General features: G+C 43.5%; 1 protein-coding gene across 1 annotated transcript in view; it reads left to right on the top strand.

Annotated features, from left to right (window-relative positions):
- LOC311361309 (retinal-specific phospholipid-transporting ATPase ABCA4-like) overlaps nt 1-5184 on the top strand; it is a gene marked incomplete at both ends in the record, with an annotated part of 44208 nt that extends 39024 nt beyond the window's left edge. The window contains 2 exons of the mRNA XM_084481480.1: nt 2288-2537; nt 5071-5184. Of these exons, the coding sequence (XP_084337606.1) occupies nt 2288-2537; nt 5071-5184 (364 nt within the window). The remainder of the gene's footprint in view (nt 1-2287; nt 2538-5070) is intronic.
- Nucleotides 5185-18530: the final 13346 nt, after the last annotated feature.

An 18530-nucleotide genomic window follows, 5' to 3' on the forward strand; every position in this document is an offset into this window, starting at 1 on the left:
TGAATCTAAATGAGACCCCGCAAGAAGAAAATCATTCATTCAAGCAATTAACTCTGTTTTCTTGATCGCTCTGGAAGGGTTTGTTTACTAGTGGTGCCATCAGAGAACGTTTCGGCTTTTGCCACCCGGAAGAACGTATGTTATTGTTGTGCCGTCATGGTGAATTGTCGTATAGGTCCATTTGTTATCTCTGCCTTGTCTCACAATGCTACCTTCAAAAGGTGTTTCAATCAGGGCGTTCCTGAGAAAACGCCACCGAGCGTTGTTTCAGTGTATGAAGGATGGATCGGTTGTCCACTCTTGTTTCTAAAGGTTTTCATCACGGTGACATTCTCAGAGGCTTTGCAGCCCAATGTTCAAATGCAACGGCGCTCACCCCACATTCATTTAATTTGAGAAAGGGTCCACTAGGTTCTGCTTATTTTGACTGTACGCTGGGTCGGTGTGTTGTGTCATGCGGGGCGCTGGGTCAAAGTTGAAATAATTTCAAACGCGAGTGAGGCGTCTCTGCGGCACTCTGCCGCGAGGTCGTGCACATGGCCCCCCCCCTTCCTCTGCATTTTCCACGCTGCTTTCCCTTTCGGAAAACAATGGAGGGGGTGGCTGTCCAACCGAGACTCAACTGGACCTCCTGTCTCATCCTGTGGTCCACGAGGGCACTGCAGGTGGTCTCTGGGGAATGTTAACAAAATAAAGATAAATTGACTTGAATTACACAAACATTTATGGAAAATTATATAAAATCTCTATATTTTTGGTAAATACAGTATTAACTGTATCTGTATCTGTAAACGGCGGCGGTTTGAGATCACGTGTGACGTGATCCACACACATTGTACTCGGTGGTTGATCTCTTTACCGTTTGCAAATGAGGTGGTCTTCGAAAGCTCTTCATGATAATCTAGTGTCTGCCTCAGGTCATAGGTTGAGAACCCCTGCCCTAAGCAGTGGTCAGAGCTCACCCACTGGGTGCCTCGACCACGGGTTGAGAGTAAAGGGAGAAGCAGCAATGTTTGGCCTCTGTTTGTTTTTACCAACCATGCTTATTACCATTATCAGAATCAAAGATTTATTTGTGTCAATTGAAAGTCGACTCTGATTGCTTCTCCATGTGCTTCAAGAAATTGGGCCTTTTTGAGTGTTTGTGATGTATGTGATGTGTGACGTCTGAAGAAACACAAAAACTCGGCCGTCAGCTGCTCGACTTATCTCTCTCAAATTGGAGATGGGTCCAGGAGTGGCCCCAAGGAGAGAGGCTCTCACCGATGGGAGACGGGGGCTCATGCACTTGACACGCTCGCTCCCACTTGCCTCAAATAGGAAGGAAACCTACTTCATCTCTCTCTATACTCAACTTTATCTCTCTCTCTACTTGACTTCACAACCCATGAGATAAGCAGATACCTCTAGCTCTCTATCTCTCTCTGCCTCCCTCTCCATCTATTATAGTGATTTAGGGTTTTACTACAAAATATTTCCTTGGCTTTCGCCTCCAGGTTCCTACTCTCTCTTAGCTTATGTCTCATTACAATGATTTGATCAATCTTTAAAGGTCAACAAATTCCTAGCTCTGGGATCCTATTGTTGTTACTTTATTGTTGTTGTGTGTTGCTATTTATTCAGAAGTCCTACATGTCTTCAAGATAACAGTCTATTTAATTTGTAGCTGACTTTTAGGTACTTTTACTTTACTTAGGGGACCTATAGCATAAAAGACACTAGTAAGGTATTTTTCATCCCAAATCCCTATAAAGAAAGGGACATATTTATTTAAGCAGTGATTAACCAAGAGGATGTATAATGTTTTTTAGAGGATCAATGATGGAAAACACAAAAAAGGAAAATTAGGAAAATGTGTGTTTGCTTTATGCATCTTTTTACGAGGTTTATACGGCCTCATGAAGTCCCCGGCCTGATCATCAGCAGAAAGTATCGCTGAGCCAGGGGAACAGCAGGGGGTCGCCGAGCGTGGTCCCCAGTGCACACAGGAGGGTGTCAGGGAAGCAGGGCGCGCTAGTTGCAGAGATAAGAGGGTCGACCGGAGGACGCGGATCTCAATCTCCCCGGCGCAGCAGGCCTCAGCCTAAGATCGAGCCGGTGCAACACACGCGACACCAGCAACCATCTGTTGTGCGTCGGTCGGGAAATAGAAAATCTGAATCCGCATTGATCACCCGGTATCGATGTTTCAATCTGAGCTCATCAGATTGATCAGATTCGATCTTATCTATAAATGCATCTCTGTATGTAACTCCGTCTCCAACACCCCCACCCCCTTCCCCAACAGGTTCGGGGACGGCTACGTGGTGACCATGAAGGTCAGGTCGTCGGGCCCCGGGGCCTCCCCGGACCTGGGCCCCGCCGAGAGCTTCATGGAGAGCAGCTTCGCGGGCTGTGTGCAGCGGGAGAAGCACTACAACACGCTGCAGTACGAGATAGCCTCCTCGTCTCTGGCGCGCATCTTCCAGCTGGTGGCGGCCAACAAGGAGCGGCTGAGCATCGAGGACTACTCGGTGTCCCAGACCACGCTCGACCAGGTACCGGATCATGTGGAGGCTCTTTTCTTTTTGTGCAGAAAGTATCGCTGAGGCAAGGATCCTTGTCCCAACCCTCCTGGGGGAATCGACACGTGGGGCCTCAGTCAAACCATTTATTGACCACGGTTTGCAGACAGCATAGCGGTAGATTAAATGGGATTCTGGGTCTCTCATCACAGACACCACACAGTTGTGTGTTTCACAAGCTTTTTTTTTCGATGAATACACTTTTGTGGGATGTCATATCTTCAGGCATTGATCACGTCTATTTTGTGAGATGTGAATGAAATAAAACCCATGTATTTTTTTGCTTTCCATCGGGAATTCGTGACCTTGTTATCTGAAGCTCTGCCCCTGAAAGGCTACGATTCAGTCTCTTTGTTGTCTCCCCTTCCGTTTATTTATTCCATTCAAGGGTTGCGTGATATCAGCTATTTTTCTACTCTTAAAACCTCTCCCAATATCATCGAGGTTCACAGTTCAACCATCAAAACATAGCTTGGTGTAAGTGAGCGAGAGCGCATCTTCGAAAGTCATGAGTTGCTACGCTCTCTTCTGCCATGGGATGGAAGCAATCCATTGCCTTAGTAAAAGACGAGTGATGAATTTTAACCTTTGTGAGCTTGCTATTCGTAACTTGGTGTAAGTAGGCCCGGCTAGGCCTATTGAATACATTATTAAATCTGCATTTTATCAAGCTATCGGTTGCCTCAAACTGGATGACTTTGATGAGCAGTTTCTTCTGCCGATGAAGAGACGTAGCCAGCCAGCTTGGGAACAGCAAGCATAGCAAGAGACATCGTTTTACCATTCTCGCACTCTTCATGAGCTTCACCTACTTTTTGAGATGGTGGAGTGAGGATGGAATCAGCCTGCGCTTTATACCTCACTTTCATCAATACGTTTACAGCCTGAGCACACATCGACCATAAAGCCGTAAAGGTAGGGCTAATTAGTGGAAAATAAAAACGGAAGGATTTTTGTCAACACATAGAATTCAACGTGTAATAAAGGTCAGTCATTATTTCTGCCCTCCGAAATTAAAGCCAGTTTTCCAACCCTAATCCTGATCTACTCTGAAGAGATTTAAGCCGTTCACAGAGAGGGGCCGTGGCATTAAATTTTTAAAACTAGCTCACTCACAGTGATGGCGCTAGCTGCCATTTCAGCATCTTCCCTATCATAGGCAGGTGCTAAAGCACATTCCACTGATGGGTTGACGTCAGATCAAATTCACAGCCTCAAATGACAGCAGTGCACAGTAAGCACAACCCCAGGTCAGTGGCATGTGGAGAAATTTGAGTGTGTAAAAAATGTAATGACTGCTTAAAATGAGGCCTATACCTTGAGATAGTATTGATAATCATAATTGTATGCAATCGTTATATACAGTTCTATAGGAAAATCGGCCAAAGCTATTCCCTTCCCAGTGGGAAGAGCTAAAAGAAAGAAGTCTCTCACACGTAGTCTACACTTAGACGTGTGGGCAGTTCATTTTCACACTTGGCCCCAACAAAGTCTGACAAAGACATTCAAATATAATTTTCTCACCAAGACTATAATCACTGAAAGTGGATGTTGTATGCTCCTTCCACGGACGCCCTGCTCAAAATTCAGTCAAAACTCTCCAACATGTTTTATGCAGCAGACATGCTATACAGGGCCCTGCTCAAATTAGTGCTAGGGGACGCGTGCTGGCTGGCATGACATCAGATCAATAATCATTCGGAAACAGCAATTAAGGGTGGCTAACGGCTCAACTAATGATTTTAATTTTATGTGCAGTATTTTATGTGCAGTCCACCCACACCAGAAAACAGCTGGTCACGCAGTATTTTAACTGTTTTTATATATATTTGTTGAATATCCTTATCCAATATCTATTATTTAATAAAAAAAAAGGAAGTTCCAACTGCATAAGCTGGTATTTCAATATGATTGAAACGCTGGAGGCTTTAGTGTTTTTATGTTATATCCTTTTCCAAAACACATATCAACGTACTATATAACATATTTGCAAAATGTCTGAAAAATGACTTGCTTGAGATTTGACTAATGCATATTCGTTAACCCCTACTAACCATTTCGGCCCACAGCGACCCAGGTTTGATTTTGACCTACAGTCCTATGCTAAATGTCATTCCCTCTCTCTTTCACTTTTCCCACTTAACTGTCTCTCACCACTCTCCTGTCCATGAAGGCATACCATTTTTAAAAAATATAATTATATATATATATAAAGAAATTATTAAAATGGTCTGTATATTACGAGAGACATTGTTGTCAATTATATAAAGGTTAATAAACCGTGTTATCTTGTGCCGCTTGCTCTTTAAAACATTAATTTCATTGACTCAATGAAACAAATAGTAAAGGTATTTGTTTTGTTCTACAAGACCAAGTGGCCTTTACAAACTAAAAATGAGAAGTACAAATTTAGTACAATGGGACATTAGCATGATAACAACAGGAAGGTGTTAGTGTAGAGAGAAAGTGCTTTGTCGTGCTGGTGATTCGTGTCTTTGCCACGCAGGTGTTTGTGAACTTCGCCAAGCAGCAGTCGGGAGAGGACGACGACATCAGCTCGCGCCTACGCAAAGCCAGCACGCATAAAAGAAAGATTACACCGCTCCGAAGAAAGAAATGAGAAGAAGATAGGACCAACTGCCCCCCAACCCCCCATCATGTAGGACAGAACAACTATCCTTTTATCCACTGGAAAGATTCCACCGTATTCCAGCCAATTTAACTCTTGAACCCAGAAGAGGAAATTGAGGCCGCTCACCTGTCAAATCGTGGGCCAAAACCAAACGTTGGCAACATTTGTATTTGTTTTCATCCTGCTAAAATGGCGATGACTCCTTTTGGTCTGCTTATTTGAGAATGAAATTACATTTATAATGTTTTTTGCTGGAGGAATCCACACCTGCAATCCACTGAACATGATATATTCTGTTTTATATGAATGTGTATATATTGTTATATATATGTTTAAGGACAGTAAGCACTTTTGAAGCAAGTTGTTTTTACACTCACTACTCCATTGTACATGTACCCAGTGTACCGGGGTAAATGAACCATCACTCCATTGTTGTTCATTCATTAGCTGTGCTGTTTCATTCATAATTAATTATTCCGGTGTGCTTTGCATTGCCAGCACTGCATCGACTCTTACCCAATCTTCCTGGTTGGGTGTTTAAGCGCTTCCTTTGTCTGCCAACATGTCTTCGCTACAAACATGTGTATTTAAAAATGTCACGCAACATGCACTAGCTTTTGCCAGCGCCCTCGACCAATGCTGACCCACTGTTGTTGGGGCACGATTCATTACTGCTCCCGGGACTCTGATTTTGGATCAAGCGTCCTACATACATGGCTCACATGTATGGATCCACCATCAGCACAATGCAATACGCCTCAGACGACCACTTTACAGACTCTTACTGCGTGGCTGAGTCAGAACTGCGATACACGCAACTGCAGACACGCACGCATGCCCGCCCGCCCGCCCGCCCGCCCGCCCACCCACCCACACACCCACCCACACACCTACACACACACACACACACACACACACACGCATTCTTCTTTATTTCTCTCTATGCGACCCTCTTGCCAAGCTGATTAATGCGGCAACGTCAATTAAAATAACCCGGTTTTAATAAACATGTGCTACTGCAGTCAATTCCCCACTTTGGCGATGTTTGGCATGCACAGGGTGAACCGTCGCACAACAATACAGGCTTTTGTTTTTCTCCATGTTTTCATCTCCCCAGAGCAGGGACAGAACCGCGCAGGAGTCCGTAATGACGGCGAGGAGTCTCCGGCGAGACGATACACTTTGAAGGAGTCGATGTCAACGCCGTAGGTCGGCAGCGGCCGCGTCGGCGTCGTGGGCCAGGGTGCCATGGCGACGCCGTTCCCCAAGCGTCTGGCACACGTCCTCGGCCCCCGATGTGTCTCGACACCGGTTCCAATTATCCGCTCGCCTGCCGCCAGGAGCAATGACACCACCATCAGCCGCCCACGGGCCACACTCGACACGGACCGGGGAGATGAAGGTGCGATCAGGGGGAACGGCGGGACTCCGCTCACTGCCATCGTGTCACAGATCAGTTCTCTGGCGTGTCGTCGCCGTCTGCTCCATCCCTCATATGCTCGTCCGCAGGGTTTAGGATCAGGCGTAGAGCCGTCACAGCGGGGGGTCGCGAGGGGGGAGAGGGGGCAGGCAGGCAGAGTTCAAGGTAGGCCTATGTTTGTCACAAGGTGGAATGTTCAAGGGGATGTTTACCTGGAGCAACACAGCTGGGTTGCTGTAGCAAGATGAAATGGCAAGGGGGAAAACGCACACACTCACTTACTCAGTCGGAAAAATATATCTCAATGAATGTATCTATTCATTGGGTAGAATAAAGTATTGGCAATCTTGTATTGCATGTTGTATAATAATGATTTGACACGAAAACACCAGGTCAAGGCCTATAATAACGGGAAATGTGTATTTGGTCAACAAGTCAGAATCATTTTATACAGAGTTTTGTTCAAATTGTAGCGGAAACAATCTGTGGCTATAAATCATCCTGATTTATTTTGAAGTGATCTCTTTTGAGTTGAAAGTTAAATACATTTGGAAATCTATAAAAATGTATGAGATGGCCAACGGATTTATATAAATCATCTAGATTTGGTAGGGTCATCATTCTTTGGTTCAAAAGTTTATTTTGGAATGTTCTGTGAATGTCCAACGGCAAACTGACTTTATTGTTCTCCTAAAGTGGTTTGTCAGCGATGAGCCAGAGTACCACATTCATTCACATAGTGAATCCAATATTTTGAAGAACTGCTTGTCAGCGGTCCTTGTCAGGATGTTGAATAATAAACCCTTACCACAAGTGGATCTGATACACTGAAGGATTGGGTCTATGCATAGATTTAACTCTAGGTACTAGAGAGTTTTAATATTCTAACTATACTCTATGGTATGGTTGCCATAGAAATATATTTTTAATCTGGCACAATGTGCACTGGCCTGCTGCTTCACACTTGGCTACCATGTATTATTAGCATTGGAGAACAACCGAGTGGGTGGATTTGGCGAATGCCGCCAGGCCTCCGACCACTAGGGGTCTGTGTCTCACCGTAGGCGCTCATGAAGCAAGGGCCCCAGACTCATTACAAAGTGTTAAGCCCTGCTGTGCAGAAGGGCCCTCTGCCATCGCTCCCGAGGCCCCTCTTGAGTTCAAAGAACTCAATCCTCATGAGTTCAATGTCCCGTCTTGCGTCCCATGTACGCAAGACGGGCCTGACACCGGAAAACTTGAATTACATTCTTGTAACGCTTCCGCAGAAATATAATGTAGACTGCTTGACCCAACCATGGTGTTGGCAAGTGAAGTGACACTTGGTGCAGCCAATACTAAAATGGTAATGGAAGAGCAGAAAAGCGGAGGAAAAGTAAGCCAGGGAGTATACTAGAGAGAGAAAGACAGAATGGGACAAAAAACACCTAAGAGCAAAAGGATTAAGGGGCCCCTTAGATGGAGCAAGGCAGAGAGAGTGGGACACCCTCATGATTCCAAACAATTCCCTGAATGTGATTTCTGCACGTTCAGCGCTGCAACACTGAAAGCATGTGCAAGTCTCACTGATCCCATGTCTCTCCCAGGTATTCGCACAGGCACTGAAAGCTTACGGGCGCCGGTGAAGGTGAACAACATTTCAATGTGAGGTATGAGACCGGTGGAGATAGAGTCGCAGCTGACGGTGTTCATAATGCTCCAGCTTATCGTATAACATTGAAGGCTAAAGCCTCTATTTGTCAGGATGAACTGTTAACCACGTGGTCTCTTTAAATGCAAAAGATACGGTCAGAACTACAGCTTTAGGGAAACTCTATAGGAAACAGAACTATCTGTAAATCTATCAGGGTGTGTGTGTGTGTGTGTGTGTGTGTGTGTGTGTGTCTCTCTCTCTATCTCTTTCTCTTCATTTCCTTTTCATCATTGTGGGTCCACTCCTGCTGTGAAGACAAGGTCATAAAGGAGCACATTCACCCACGGCTCCCATGGGGGACATTCTCTATCTGGCAGTCCCCAGCGGGAGGGTCTTCCATCTAGAGTGTTACGGATAGAATCCCTCTCTAAGAAGTGGGACTGCGGCTCTCCACGGACTTCAAACTGAGTAGAGGAGCGCCGCACAGCTGAGGGTGTCCGCTCACTCCATGTTCCATGACCAGGCTGGAGGATGAATACCATTCTAACCTCCATTACGCCTACTAATGCAAATCCATTCAAATTTAGATCACAGATCTAGCCATACGCTTAGTTTTTCCTCTTTGAGGTTTTTTTTTTTTTTTAATTCAGGACTCGATGCATTTTCTGGAGAGGAAATGACAATAGTTTAGCCGGTGATTGACAGGTGGCTGTGGGCTCCTTCAGGCATGCTGCTGGCTCCACCCTGAGTGTATCCAGGCCGGGCTCCTCAGCAGACTAACTGATGCAATCAACCCTTCCTTAAAACTAGTTTGAACTCAATTGACGCTTTAGTCGTTTGGCTAAAAACCACTGTGATCATAGGTGCTGCAATCACGCCAAAGTGGTAAGTCAATCAAAAAATAAAATGTTCATGCACCAAATGTGAAAAACAAGGTAGCGCAATGTCATCGATGTAAATATAACATTTTAATAGACAACTTGATAACGGTGCTGTAAAACAGCATCTGGCACCATGAAGCGAGTGTGCATAAATGCTTTCCCTATAGGCAACTTATAATTATTTCTGTTTAGAATGAGATAAGGGATAATATAATTAGTCCGGTCCACATTGTCCAAGTACACCTGGTCCAGGCAGCTCCAGGGAACAGGGATAGTTCTTAATGGTCTGCAGCAGCTCTTAAAGGTGCAATGTATACGATTATTCATTTATACCAACAAACCACAAATATCAACAGAATATGAATAAATAACAGTTTGGACGTGACGTCAAAGTATGGGGTATTTACGTGCATCTATGTATTGTGTTGCAGAGATGTTAACTTTAAAGTCCGTAGCTATAGGGCTGGTTGACACTGGTATAAAACTTTTTTCTAACCTCTTGTCAATCATGTCAAAAGAACCCTGAAAAATGAAATGCTGCCTCTGACCTACTGGATCACTCGAATGATAAATGACACCATAGCACAGATGCACTGTAAACAGTAAGCTTTACGCTATTCATTGGGGTGATGCCTTTTGCGGGGAGGGAAAGGAGTTTAATGGGGGAAGGAGAGTGAGGGGACTTTCTGGTAATATACTGCCACCTATTATGTGGAGGACAAATCAAGTTGTACCTTAAGGTGTGTTTGCGTTAATGCTATGCGTTAATGCTATAGGCATTGTATAGGGGTTTCCCTTTAGAAAAAGCAAGTGATAATGGATTCAGTAATTTTCTCTTTGACCTCCTGAGCAGTGCCTTCTGAGACTAGGGATTTGTTCTTAAAAGTCTGCTGCTGCTTTTACAAAAACATTGATTTCTACTTTCCCTGCAGTTCTGATAAACTATAGCTTTTGGAATTCGGCCAACCTAAGGAATTAACAATTACAAGTCGATTTTCCATTAATTGCTAAAATACTACAAAATGCATTCAGATACATACAGACAGACAACAAATGACCAAATACATAGGTTGATATCATGAAAATCAAGTCATTCAGTCCGTTGCTCATGAAAAAACAACTTAGACTACAGTTATGATATAAATGCGCTATGAAAAATTGTCAAGACGGATTTATGAACAAGCCTATTAAAGATACAGGCTGCAGACGTTCCCATCAATATCATCACACTGCGCATGTATAACTAAAACAAGACATCTCTTTGTTATCAAACCAGTCCACAGGCCTGCAGCCCAGCAGGACGAGGGCTGGAAGAGCAGAGAGGAAAGGGTTGCGTGGGCTCAGAAGGAACTGCTAGACTCAGAGAGCCGGGCCGATAGAGACGGCTGTTTAAAGTGTGGTGCAACTGCTCTCCAACACATGCACGTGTGTTCCCATCTTTTCCGAAGCGGCAGGAGAGGATCCCAGGAGGAGCCTTCAACAAATATTTATCCCTCCCTCGCTCACACTTATTATACACCGTGCGTCTCACACACCCACGCGTTGCACTGTTGCTTAGTTTTCCCGAATTCTATCTGTCTCGAAGCTGGTGGATAGTTATGGCACAGAGCTTACCGGCTGATATTTATCGACCTGTGAAGAGGAAATTGTGTTTCTTACAATTGCGTATGCGTTTCTTAACATGTCCGACTACATGCTGTTTCAGACTCAGAGGTCACGTCTTGTGTGAGATCATGTGAGAGAGCCACCGGCTTTAGCAGCATGGGTTGTTGGTTATGAACGTCACACGCGGTGCAGGTAAATATGTGGTCAAAACAACTGTCCAAATATGCAATTCAGCTGGATGAATCTTTATCCCTAAATCGATCTCCCTAGCCCCTCCCCCCCTCCGTGTTGTATATAGTCGCTTTTCCACCCTCTTCTCCACCTCGTTTCCGACGGAACCCGGGTCATGGGAACACGCGGGACATGTGATCCTCATTTGCATATAGAGTACATAGATAAAAATATCACGGTCTCAAAAGCACACTCAATAGGGACCTAATGGAACACGACAGTCATCTAAGCGCCGGGATAGAGCTGAGCCGCAGAAGAAGTGTAAGAGGAGAACAACTTTCCGGTGGTTTGAATTTATACAGACGCACGGTTGCAGGAGCGGCTGCAGCCGCCGGATGGGTGCTTTGTGCTGGGTCCGCGACCGCCCCGTGGAACCATAAACAAGCTGGCTCTAATCAATAGAAGAATTGTGTTTGTCAATGGGGTTCCATCCGTGCGCCCTTGTAGAATGTAGCGAATGACTTAACGGGTGACTAGTGCCAATTTTTCGTCCATCCGTCATTGTCTAATTTGCCCATTTGCCCGTTTCGTGCGGGTACTTCTGTCCGACATGAGTCACTTTTTGGCGAGGAGTCAACAGTTAAACTTGTGAACTCCATTGAATTGAACCGGTCCTAACAAATATTTTCCACCAGTCCCATCTCCCCGTCTTCTGTATAGCGCTAGGTGCTTAACTGTTTAAGACAACACATTTCCCTATTTCCCTATTTCCCTACTCTCCTGATTACCATAAATCCCAGGCCAAGGTGCGCTGGAGAAATAGTGAGCTATTAGGTGGATGAGAAATATATTCATTAAAAGCTTTGCCTCACGACTTGGCCTCTCCTCATGGTTTAAGGCATTTTATAAGAACTCTAAATTATAAGAAGCCTCTAATTAAGATAATTTATCTTGTAAGTATGGACAGTTGCACATGTTTCAGAAGAATTGTTGCTGATCTATCAATTATATATGACTATTGATTCATGAACACATTTTAGGCATCTGTTGGCAAGTTGAAACAAGAAATATATTTTTTTAGATTAGTAAAAAACAAACAAAGCCACACTGAAAGTAGGCACCTTTTTCTCATATAATGTTCCTACGTAGAATGCAATATCTTTTTTTAGATGTGGACTACATTTATTCTGCTAGGCTGGGTGAAGGAGGATTACTTGTAAACAACTTTGTTGTTTGTCTGTATAATATGATGAATTACAGATACAAATCGAATTGGCTCCCCCTCAAATGCTCTGCTTGGCAGTTATGTTTGTAAAATTGCAGCCAAACTGTTTTGTGTTTTGAATTGTAATGTAAGAACAGTAAAGTTCATCTTTTCTATCTCACTTCTCATCAGCAATATGTGACCGTCACGTTGTAAGCATGGACTCAACAGAAGTTTTCCTTGAGATTCAAAATGAAGGCAATATTTCATTCTATTCTTTTATATTTATTTTTGCATGGACAATGTTCCCACAGGTGTTATGATCCCATAAAAAATAATGACCATATGCTGTATTAATTAATAATTAATGTATCTGTTTTAAACACTGTGAAGGAGGGTTGTAGTAAGTTATATCTACTAACTTTACATAGAGCATATATTCAATAGCTGCTTTCACATATGGACGTGCATCCGTCTGTTCTCCGTCTATTCTACGGAGGTGCCGTATATGTGAATGACATATCCTGACGTTGGACCTCCTGAAAAAATACTACCCCCGAGGTAGTATGTTCTCTGGAGGAAATGCTAATTACCTTATATGTGAATGAGCAGTAGGATGTTGGCATTTCACACGTTTGCATGTCATTGAGTGGCACCCGCACCCTAATCAATAATCAGCCTATTGCCTTTTGTTCGCTGAATGGTTTAAAAAATATTTTTATTATTATGTTACACCTTTCCTGCTGTCGGCTAGTCGAGGAGCACAGAAGCGACGTTCCGCTCCGTCGATTCACTCGGGAGTAACACCCTTCACTTTGACCGGCAGTGGGTCTGCTTATAGGTTTGAATATGGTTGGAAGCGGCCACCGATTATTGACAGGCTGTGCCTACTTTATTCTTAGTTTCACTAACTTTACAGTAGGGCCTGCACGTTTGCACAGACACAACCGGACTCGTTCATTACCTCACTAAACTGACACACGCTACCACTTGCTCTCCTTGCTCGTCCACTCACACACACACACACACACACACACACACACACACACACACACACACACACGCACACACACACACACTGCCATTCTCGCTCACACACATGCGCTACTCTCGTAACAATTATTATTGACAACTAGCTGAACATTATAGGGTCCCATCCTTCCACTCCCTGTTTTCTCAGTTAAACACAGAAATCAACTACATTTGTCCCAGTGTTGGTTAGATGTGAAATGAAGCCAAAAAAGATGCTCTCTTCCTCCGGTAACGCAGTCATTCGCGACGCCTTTCTTGTTCGTCGTTTCTTCTATTTGTCTGTAACTCATGCTCCAATCTTTCATCGATCAATGTGGATGTTGTGGATGCAACAGAATATATGCATCGCTGCAGCAACATTTAACATGATTGCGATGAGTTCTGCCCGTTCTGCCTGCGTGCTGTCTGCGGTCAAACCAAAATCCCGCCATCCCGATGCCGCCACTTGCGACCAGACGTCATATGCCGCCCCTTGCAAGCCCGCCCCCCTTAAGCAGCCGCAGATTCTACTGACACAGATCTCCGCATATCGGGCATCAAGTGTGAATAAGTGTGAATGACCCTCACGGTCGAACCTCCTGCTCCACAAATGCGGAGAAAAGACAGAGGTCATATGTGAAAGCAGCTGTGTTCTGTAAATGTCCTGACACTCACTGAATCAAAGACCTTTGAAAGTCCAGGCCTGTTGTACACACAAGCCTTGCACAAATTGGTACGAGCTATGATAAAATTAAAGTTATTACCAACATCGTTGCCTTCATTCATAAGAAAGAAATTGCAGCATTGTTTGTTGTTGTGTGTGTTTGGGTGGTTGTATATATTAATGTGTGTTTGTATGGATGACCCGTGCCTGTGTACATCCACGTGAATGCATGTGTGTGTGTTTCAATGCGTGTGTGTCAGCCCACTCCAGACAGATCATTGTACAAAAAACAAAACTTTTTTCCTTTATCCCCCCCCGGCCCTGGGAGTCATTCTCCCTCCAGCAGGATAAACACAATCTCCTCGTCTCTGGGTGCAGTAAGGGCTCTCAGGGCTGCAGGGGGCCCGGCACATATCAATCTCAGGCCCACCGCACTCCACTGCTAATCCTCAGTGCGATGGTTCTGGTGGTGCTGGTGGTGGTGGTGGTTAGGGTTAGGGTTATGGCTGGTGGAAAATATAAATTGTCTTCAAACATAATAGTTATTATATACTGTATATATATATTTTTACAAATTTTAAACCAATTTATTGTTCTTAATATTCATGCTTACTGACATTGAAAGTTTCCACACGCCCATGTGCGTGCCCAGAAACACGTAAAAAAACCACACATACACACACACACACACACACACACACACACACACACACACGTTGGTGCTCCAGTGTTGTGTTGTTCATTCCGAGAAACCAAGCGTATAATACAGCCAGCAGGGGTAATGTATAATACATAATAATAATAATAATAATAATGTATACCAGCCTCTTAACATAATATCAACATTTTATAGCCGTGCTGAAATCACCCAGCAAATGTGTACCCGTACCGGAAATACAAAGAAATAGATGGACTCCACAAACCTATAAGTCTAGACGAGGTGAGCCAGTCTGGGGCTCCTCGCAGGTTTATGAAGCCAGATCCTTCACAGGGCCAGACCCTTGGCCCTGTGTGCACACAGATAAGGGATGAGTGCAGCGCTGGGCAGACAGCACAGAGGGAAAGGCTGAGAACCAGCCGGTGACCTCCACAGTAAACAGAGTAATAGGGGCCATGCCCAACCGCGGTGGTTCAGTAGATTGGATGAATTGATGATGTGGGGCCTTACTTATGAAATAGGGTGTACGATTCATATTACTTATTAAGTGTACGTGTGCACAAAAGCAGAAAGTGGCGTGCGGCCCAAAAATAGCACATTTATAAAAGCTGTGCATACGCACACCTGCTGAGATCACCTGGTTAGATCATTATAAATCACAGTCCAACTGGTCATGCATTGATCAGCCTCATATCCTGCTCTTTACATGGCCAAATCAACCATCAATGGTCAATTCTGAGCACCACACGAATGTTGATGCATATCAATGAGCCTGCTGATCAATGGTACGGTAAGGTGAATCATGGCAACAACCGAGAGGATGACAAAGAAAATGATTTTCTCTGACACTGAGATCGAAGTGCTTAGGGGTGAGGTGGAGATCAGAAAGCCTATTGTTTGGTGGCCGCAGCAGCTGTTCATAAACAAGAGAATATGCAGCGTAGCGTATGGCACTCGTTGCTGCTGGGTTTACTTACAGACAGACCGGACAGTTGTGTTCCCTGCAGCTGTTTTGCACACAAGAAACGATTTAACAACTGAAATCGAACTTGGTGATGTATACACGTTATTAGAATATATTTAAGTCTATTGCCACTCTGTTCTGCAATTCTTTAAAGCTATTTGATGTAATCTTGGATTGCTACAACTGATGATTATTTCATCAGTTAGTTTACTGCTGTCGATCCCTCTCCTCTGCGCTCTCCCTGCTCCCCGGGGGTGGGGAACGTGATGGTGAGAGAGCGCTGATGAAATACTGAGCAGGCTTTGATTACAGATTTGGGTTGGCTTAGGCTGTATCTTTTCAAATTGCATGGTACTTATGGAATAGCTTTGGCTCACTACAAGTACAAATACAACTGCTGGTTTTAATATTATATTAATTAATTAATAATTAATTAATAATTAATTAATTAATTATTAATTAATAACGATAATGTAATGTGGATCTATAATTTACATTTAATAGTAAGTTCAATTATATGTGGTTTCAATTCAACACCTCACCATCTGAGTCGCAATTCCCCCTGTCTCCAAAATGTTCATATGCGTGGGTCAGAGTTCATGCACAGATGCGCACATTCTCCTGTTGTGTTTCTTTTAATAGATCCAAGGGACATTATCAACCTCCTCACAGACCAAAATGCCTGAATGACACAGGACTAGAGAACCTTTCGGACTGTCTGCCTTACCGTTATCTGTCTTCCGTCTACCTGTCTTCTGCCTGACTGCCTGCCTGTCTGCCCGTTCATCCTGTTTTGCCGGACTCTTTGTGGGTAAACAAAACTGAAAAAAAAAAATCATTCCAACTTTGATTTTCCTTTGTCTGTGCCGTCCTCAGGCCCGCCTTGATGGCTGTTTTTCTTTGAGTGTGAAGATCAATCTGAGTTTAAACTTTGATCCTCTGAAGCAGCTGACGGGGACAGGATCTCCAGTCTTTATTTACTGCTACACTGCTACACTCCATCAATAATTGCCTTGGGAGGGATTAGGAGACTGGTTGACTAGGGGAAATGCTAAAGACTAGTAAAACACCCTCCCAACAGAAAGACCATGTATAAATAAATGTATTAAGTCTAAATAAATGAAGGGTACTTAAGGTGCAGTGTGCTGAATTTGCATCATTAAAATTGTGGTAAAAGTCCCACACTCATCTCTCTAAGAATTGTATAATTAATCGTTTTGGCACGCTAACTAGATTGTAAAATGCACATAAAAGATCTTGGCTACTGCGTGTTTTATTATATTAGGCAAAAATACATAAAATTATTGTTGTTTTCCAACCCTTATTGTCCAATAAGCATTTCTAAAAGATCAGAATAATCAATGCTTAATTTCCATCTCTAGTCATTGGGATGGAAACTAATAACACAGTGTTATTCATGTGTGTTTGTGTGTGTCTTTGAGACTGTGCATGCCGGATTGTATACATGCACAAAACACACACACATACATTTTATATGATTAAGAAAAAATATGTGAATTTAATAACAAACATTTCTTGAAATCTTGGATCTTGGCTTTCCATCTCAACTAAAACAATGGAATTAGAAGGTCATGGTGTGCATTATGAGGACTCTCAAAGATCTATGTGTTTCTTTCTCTTTGGCGGCACCAGTACCAGCTGAAGAGCAAGTCCTACCCTTTCTGGTGGAACAACATCTTCTGGGTGATGGAAAACTCATTAACTGCGCCGCTTGGGAACTGAATGTACGGCAGTAATGTCGCCACCATCACCCAGGTCATAACATTCATAGTACTGTCAATGCAAGGGCTGTCATCAGTAGGCCATAGGCTCAATCACCATTGTGTAACCTTATTCTACAATAGATTAGGCTACATTTATTTAAATAAAAATCGTTGGAGATGTATGAGATGACCACTTTAACAACCTTCCAAACAGAGGGTGAACAGAAGAGCAAACTGCCTCATTACAACTGAACGATCACAAAGCCTTTTAACAAGCATACACCAGCAGTTTTCTGGTAACTATCATCAGAGGCAAAACAGAAGAGGAGTTTGCTTTCATCTTTAAAGGTAATGTGGATATTGTCAATTATTCCTTGTTTCAGTGTAACTGTTTTGTTTTGAAACTGCTCAATGGAATTAGAAATTAGAAATTACCTTCTTCAGCCCATTACCTTTGACTTAGAGTCTGTTTGGACTTGGTGCGAATGCACCTTTTCCAAGAAAAAGCCCTATGGACAAAGAAGGATTGGCAAGTGTATAATTCTTGACACTGCTCTAAACCCCTACTGGCCAGACAAGCCAAGGCCCAGTCAAGCAGGGTCAGTGCGGCCACAGCACCCTGTAGGCGTACCCAGGCTTATGTTACTGTGGCACTGTCTGAGCTTCCTTTCTCTACTTTATTCGTTGGTTTCATGAATAAAGGGCTGGAGGAGGGGGGGGGGATGAGAGAGAGGCGTTGAAAGAGCCTAAATCCCGCTTTGTTATAACGCTGCTTTGAATGTTAGGACTAAGTGCTCCACTCCAACACTGGCTGTTAACTTTAATGACTTCAATCTCCACAGCTCACTTGCTTTAAAGACATCAGCGAGTGGCACCACCGCCAGTCTCAAACTGCTTACTGATGCCCCTCCACCATGCCTCCATCTCACAACAGCACACCAGACAGCAGAGAAATTGAGTTTCAACCAACCGCATGGCTCAGTCTGGAAATTGAGAGCAGTTTATGAAATCATCCCTTTAAGATGACCATTACTTTTTTCATTAACTCTTCATAACATTTTCTGGGGACGTGCTCCCTTTTTTCATACTATTTTGTGCTTCTTGTTACATATCTGATTTGATATATATATATATAGTGGCTTTCAAAGATTTGAAAGCCACTTTGAGGGCTGGGATAGCTGGTGGATAGCTGTTTGTCAAGATGATTTGCAGCGTTGCATGTTATCAGCATGTTATCAGAAATATTGTTTTGCTTCTTCCAATAGGTGGATATGTGGGAACCACTCCTCCTTATACATATATTCATCATGTACATATGTGTTTAGAATTTATATTTCAGTGTCTTGTTATTCTTGTCTTTTCAAAGTTCTCTATAAGATGAATATGACATGAAAGAACA

This window comes from Micromesistius poutassou (genome assembly GCF_964030765.1).
Source record: "Micromesistius poutassou genome assembly, chromosome: 16".
Classification (NCBI taxonomy): domain Eukaryota; kingdom Metazoa; phylum Chordata; class Actinopteri; order Gadiformes; family Gadidae; genus Micromesistius; species Micromesistius poutassou.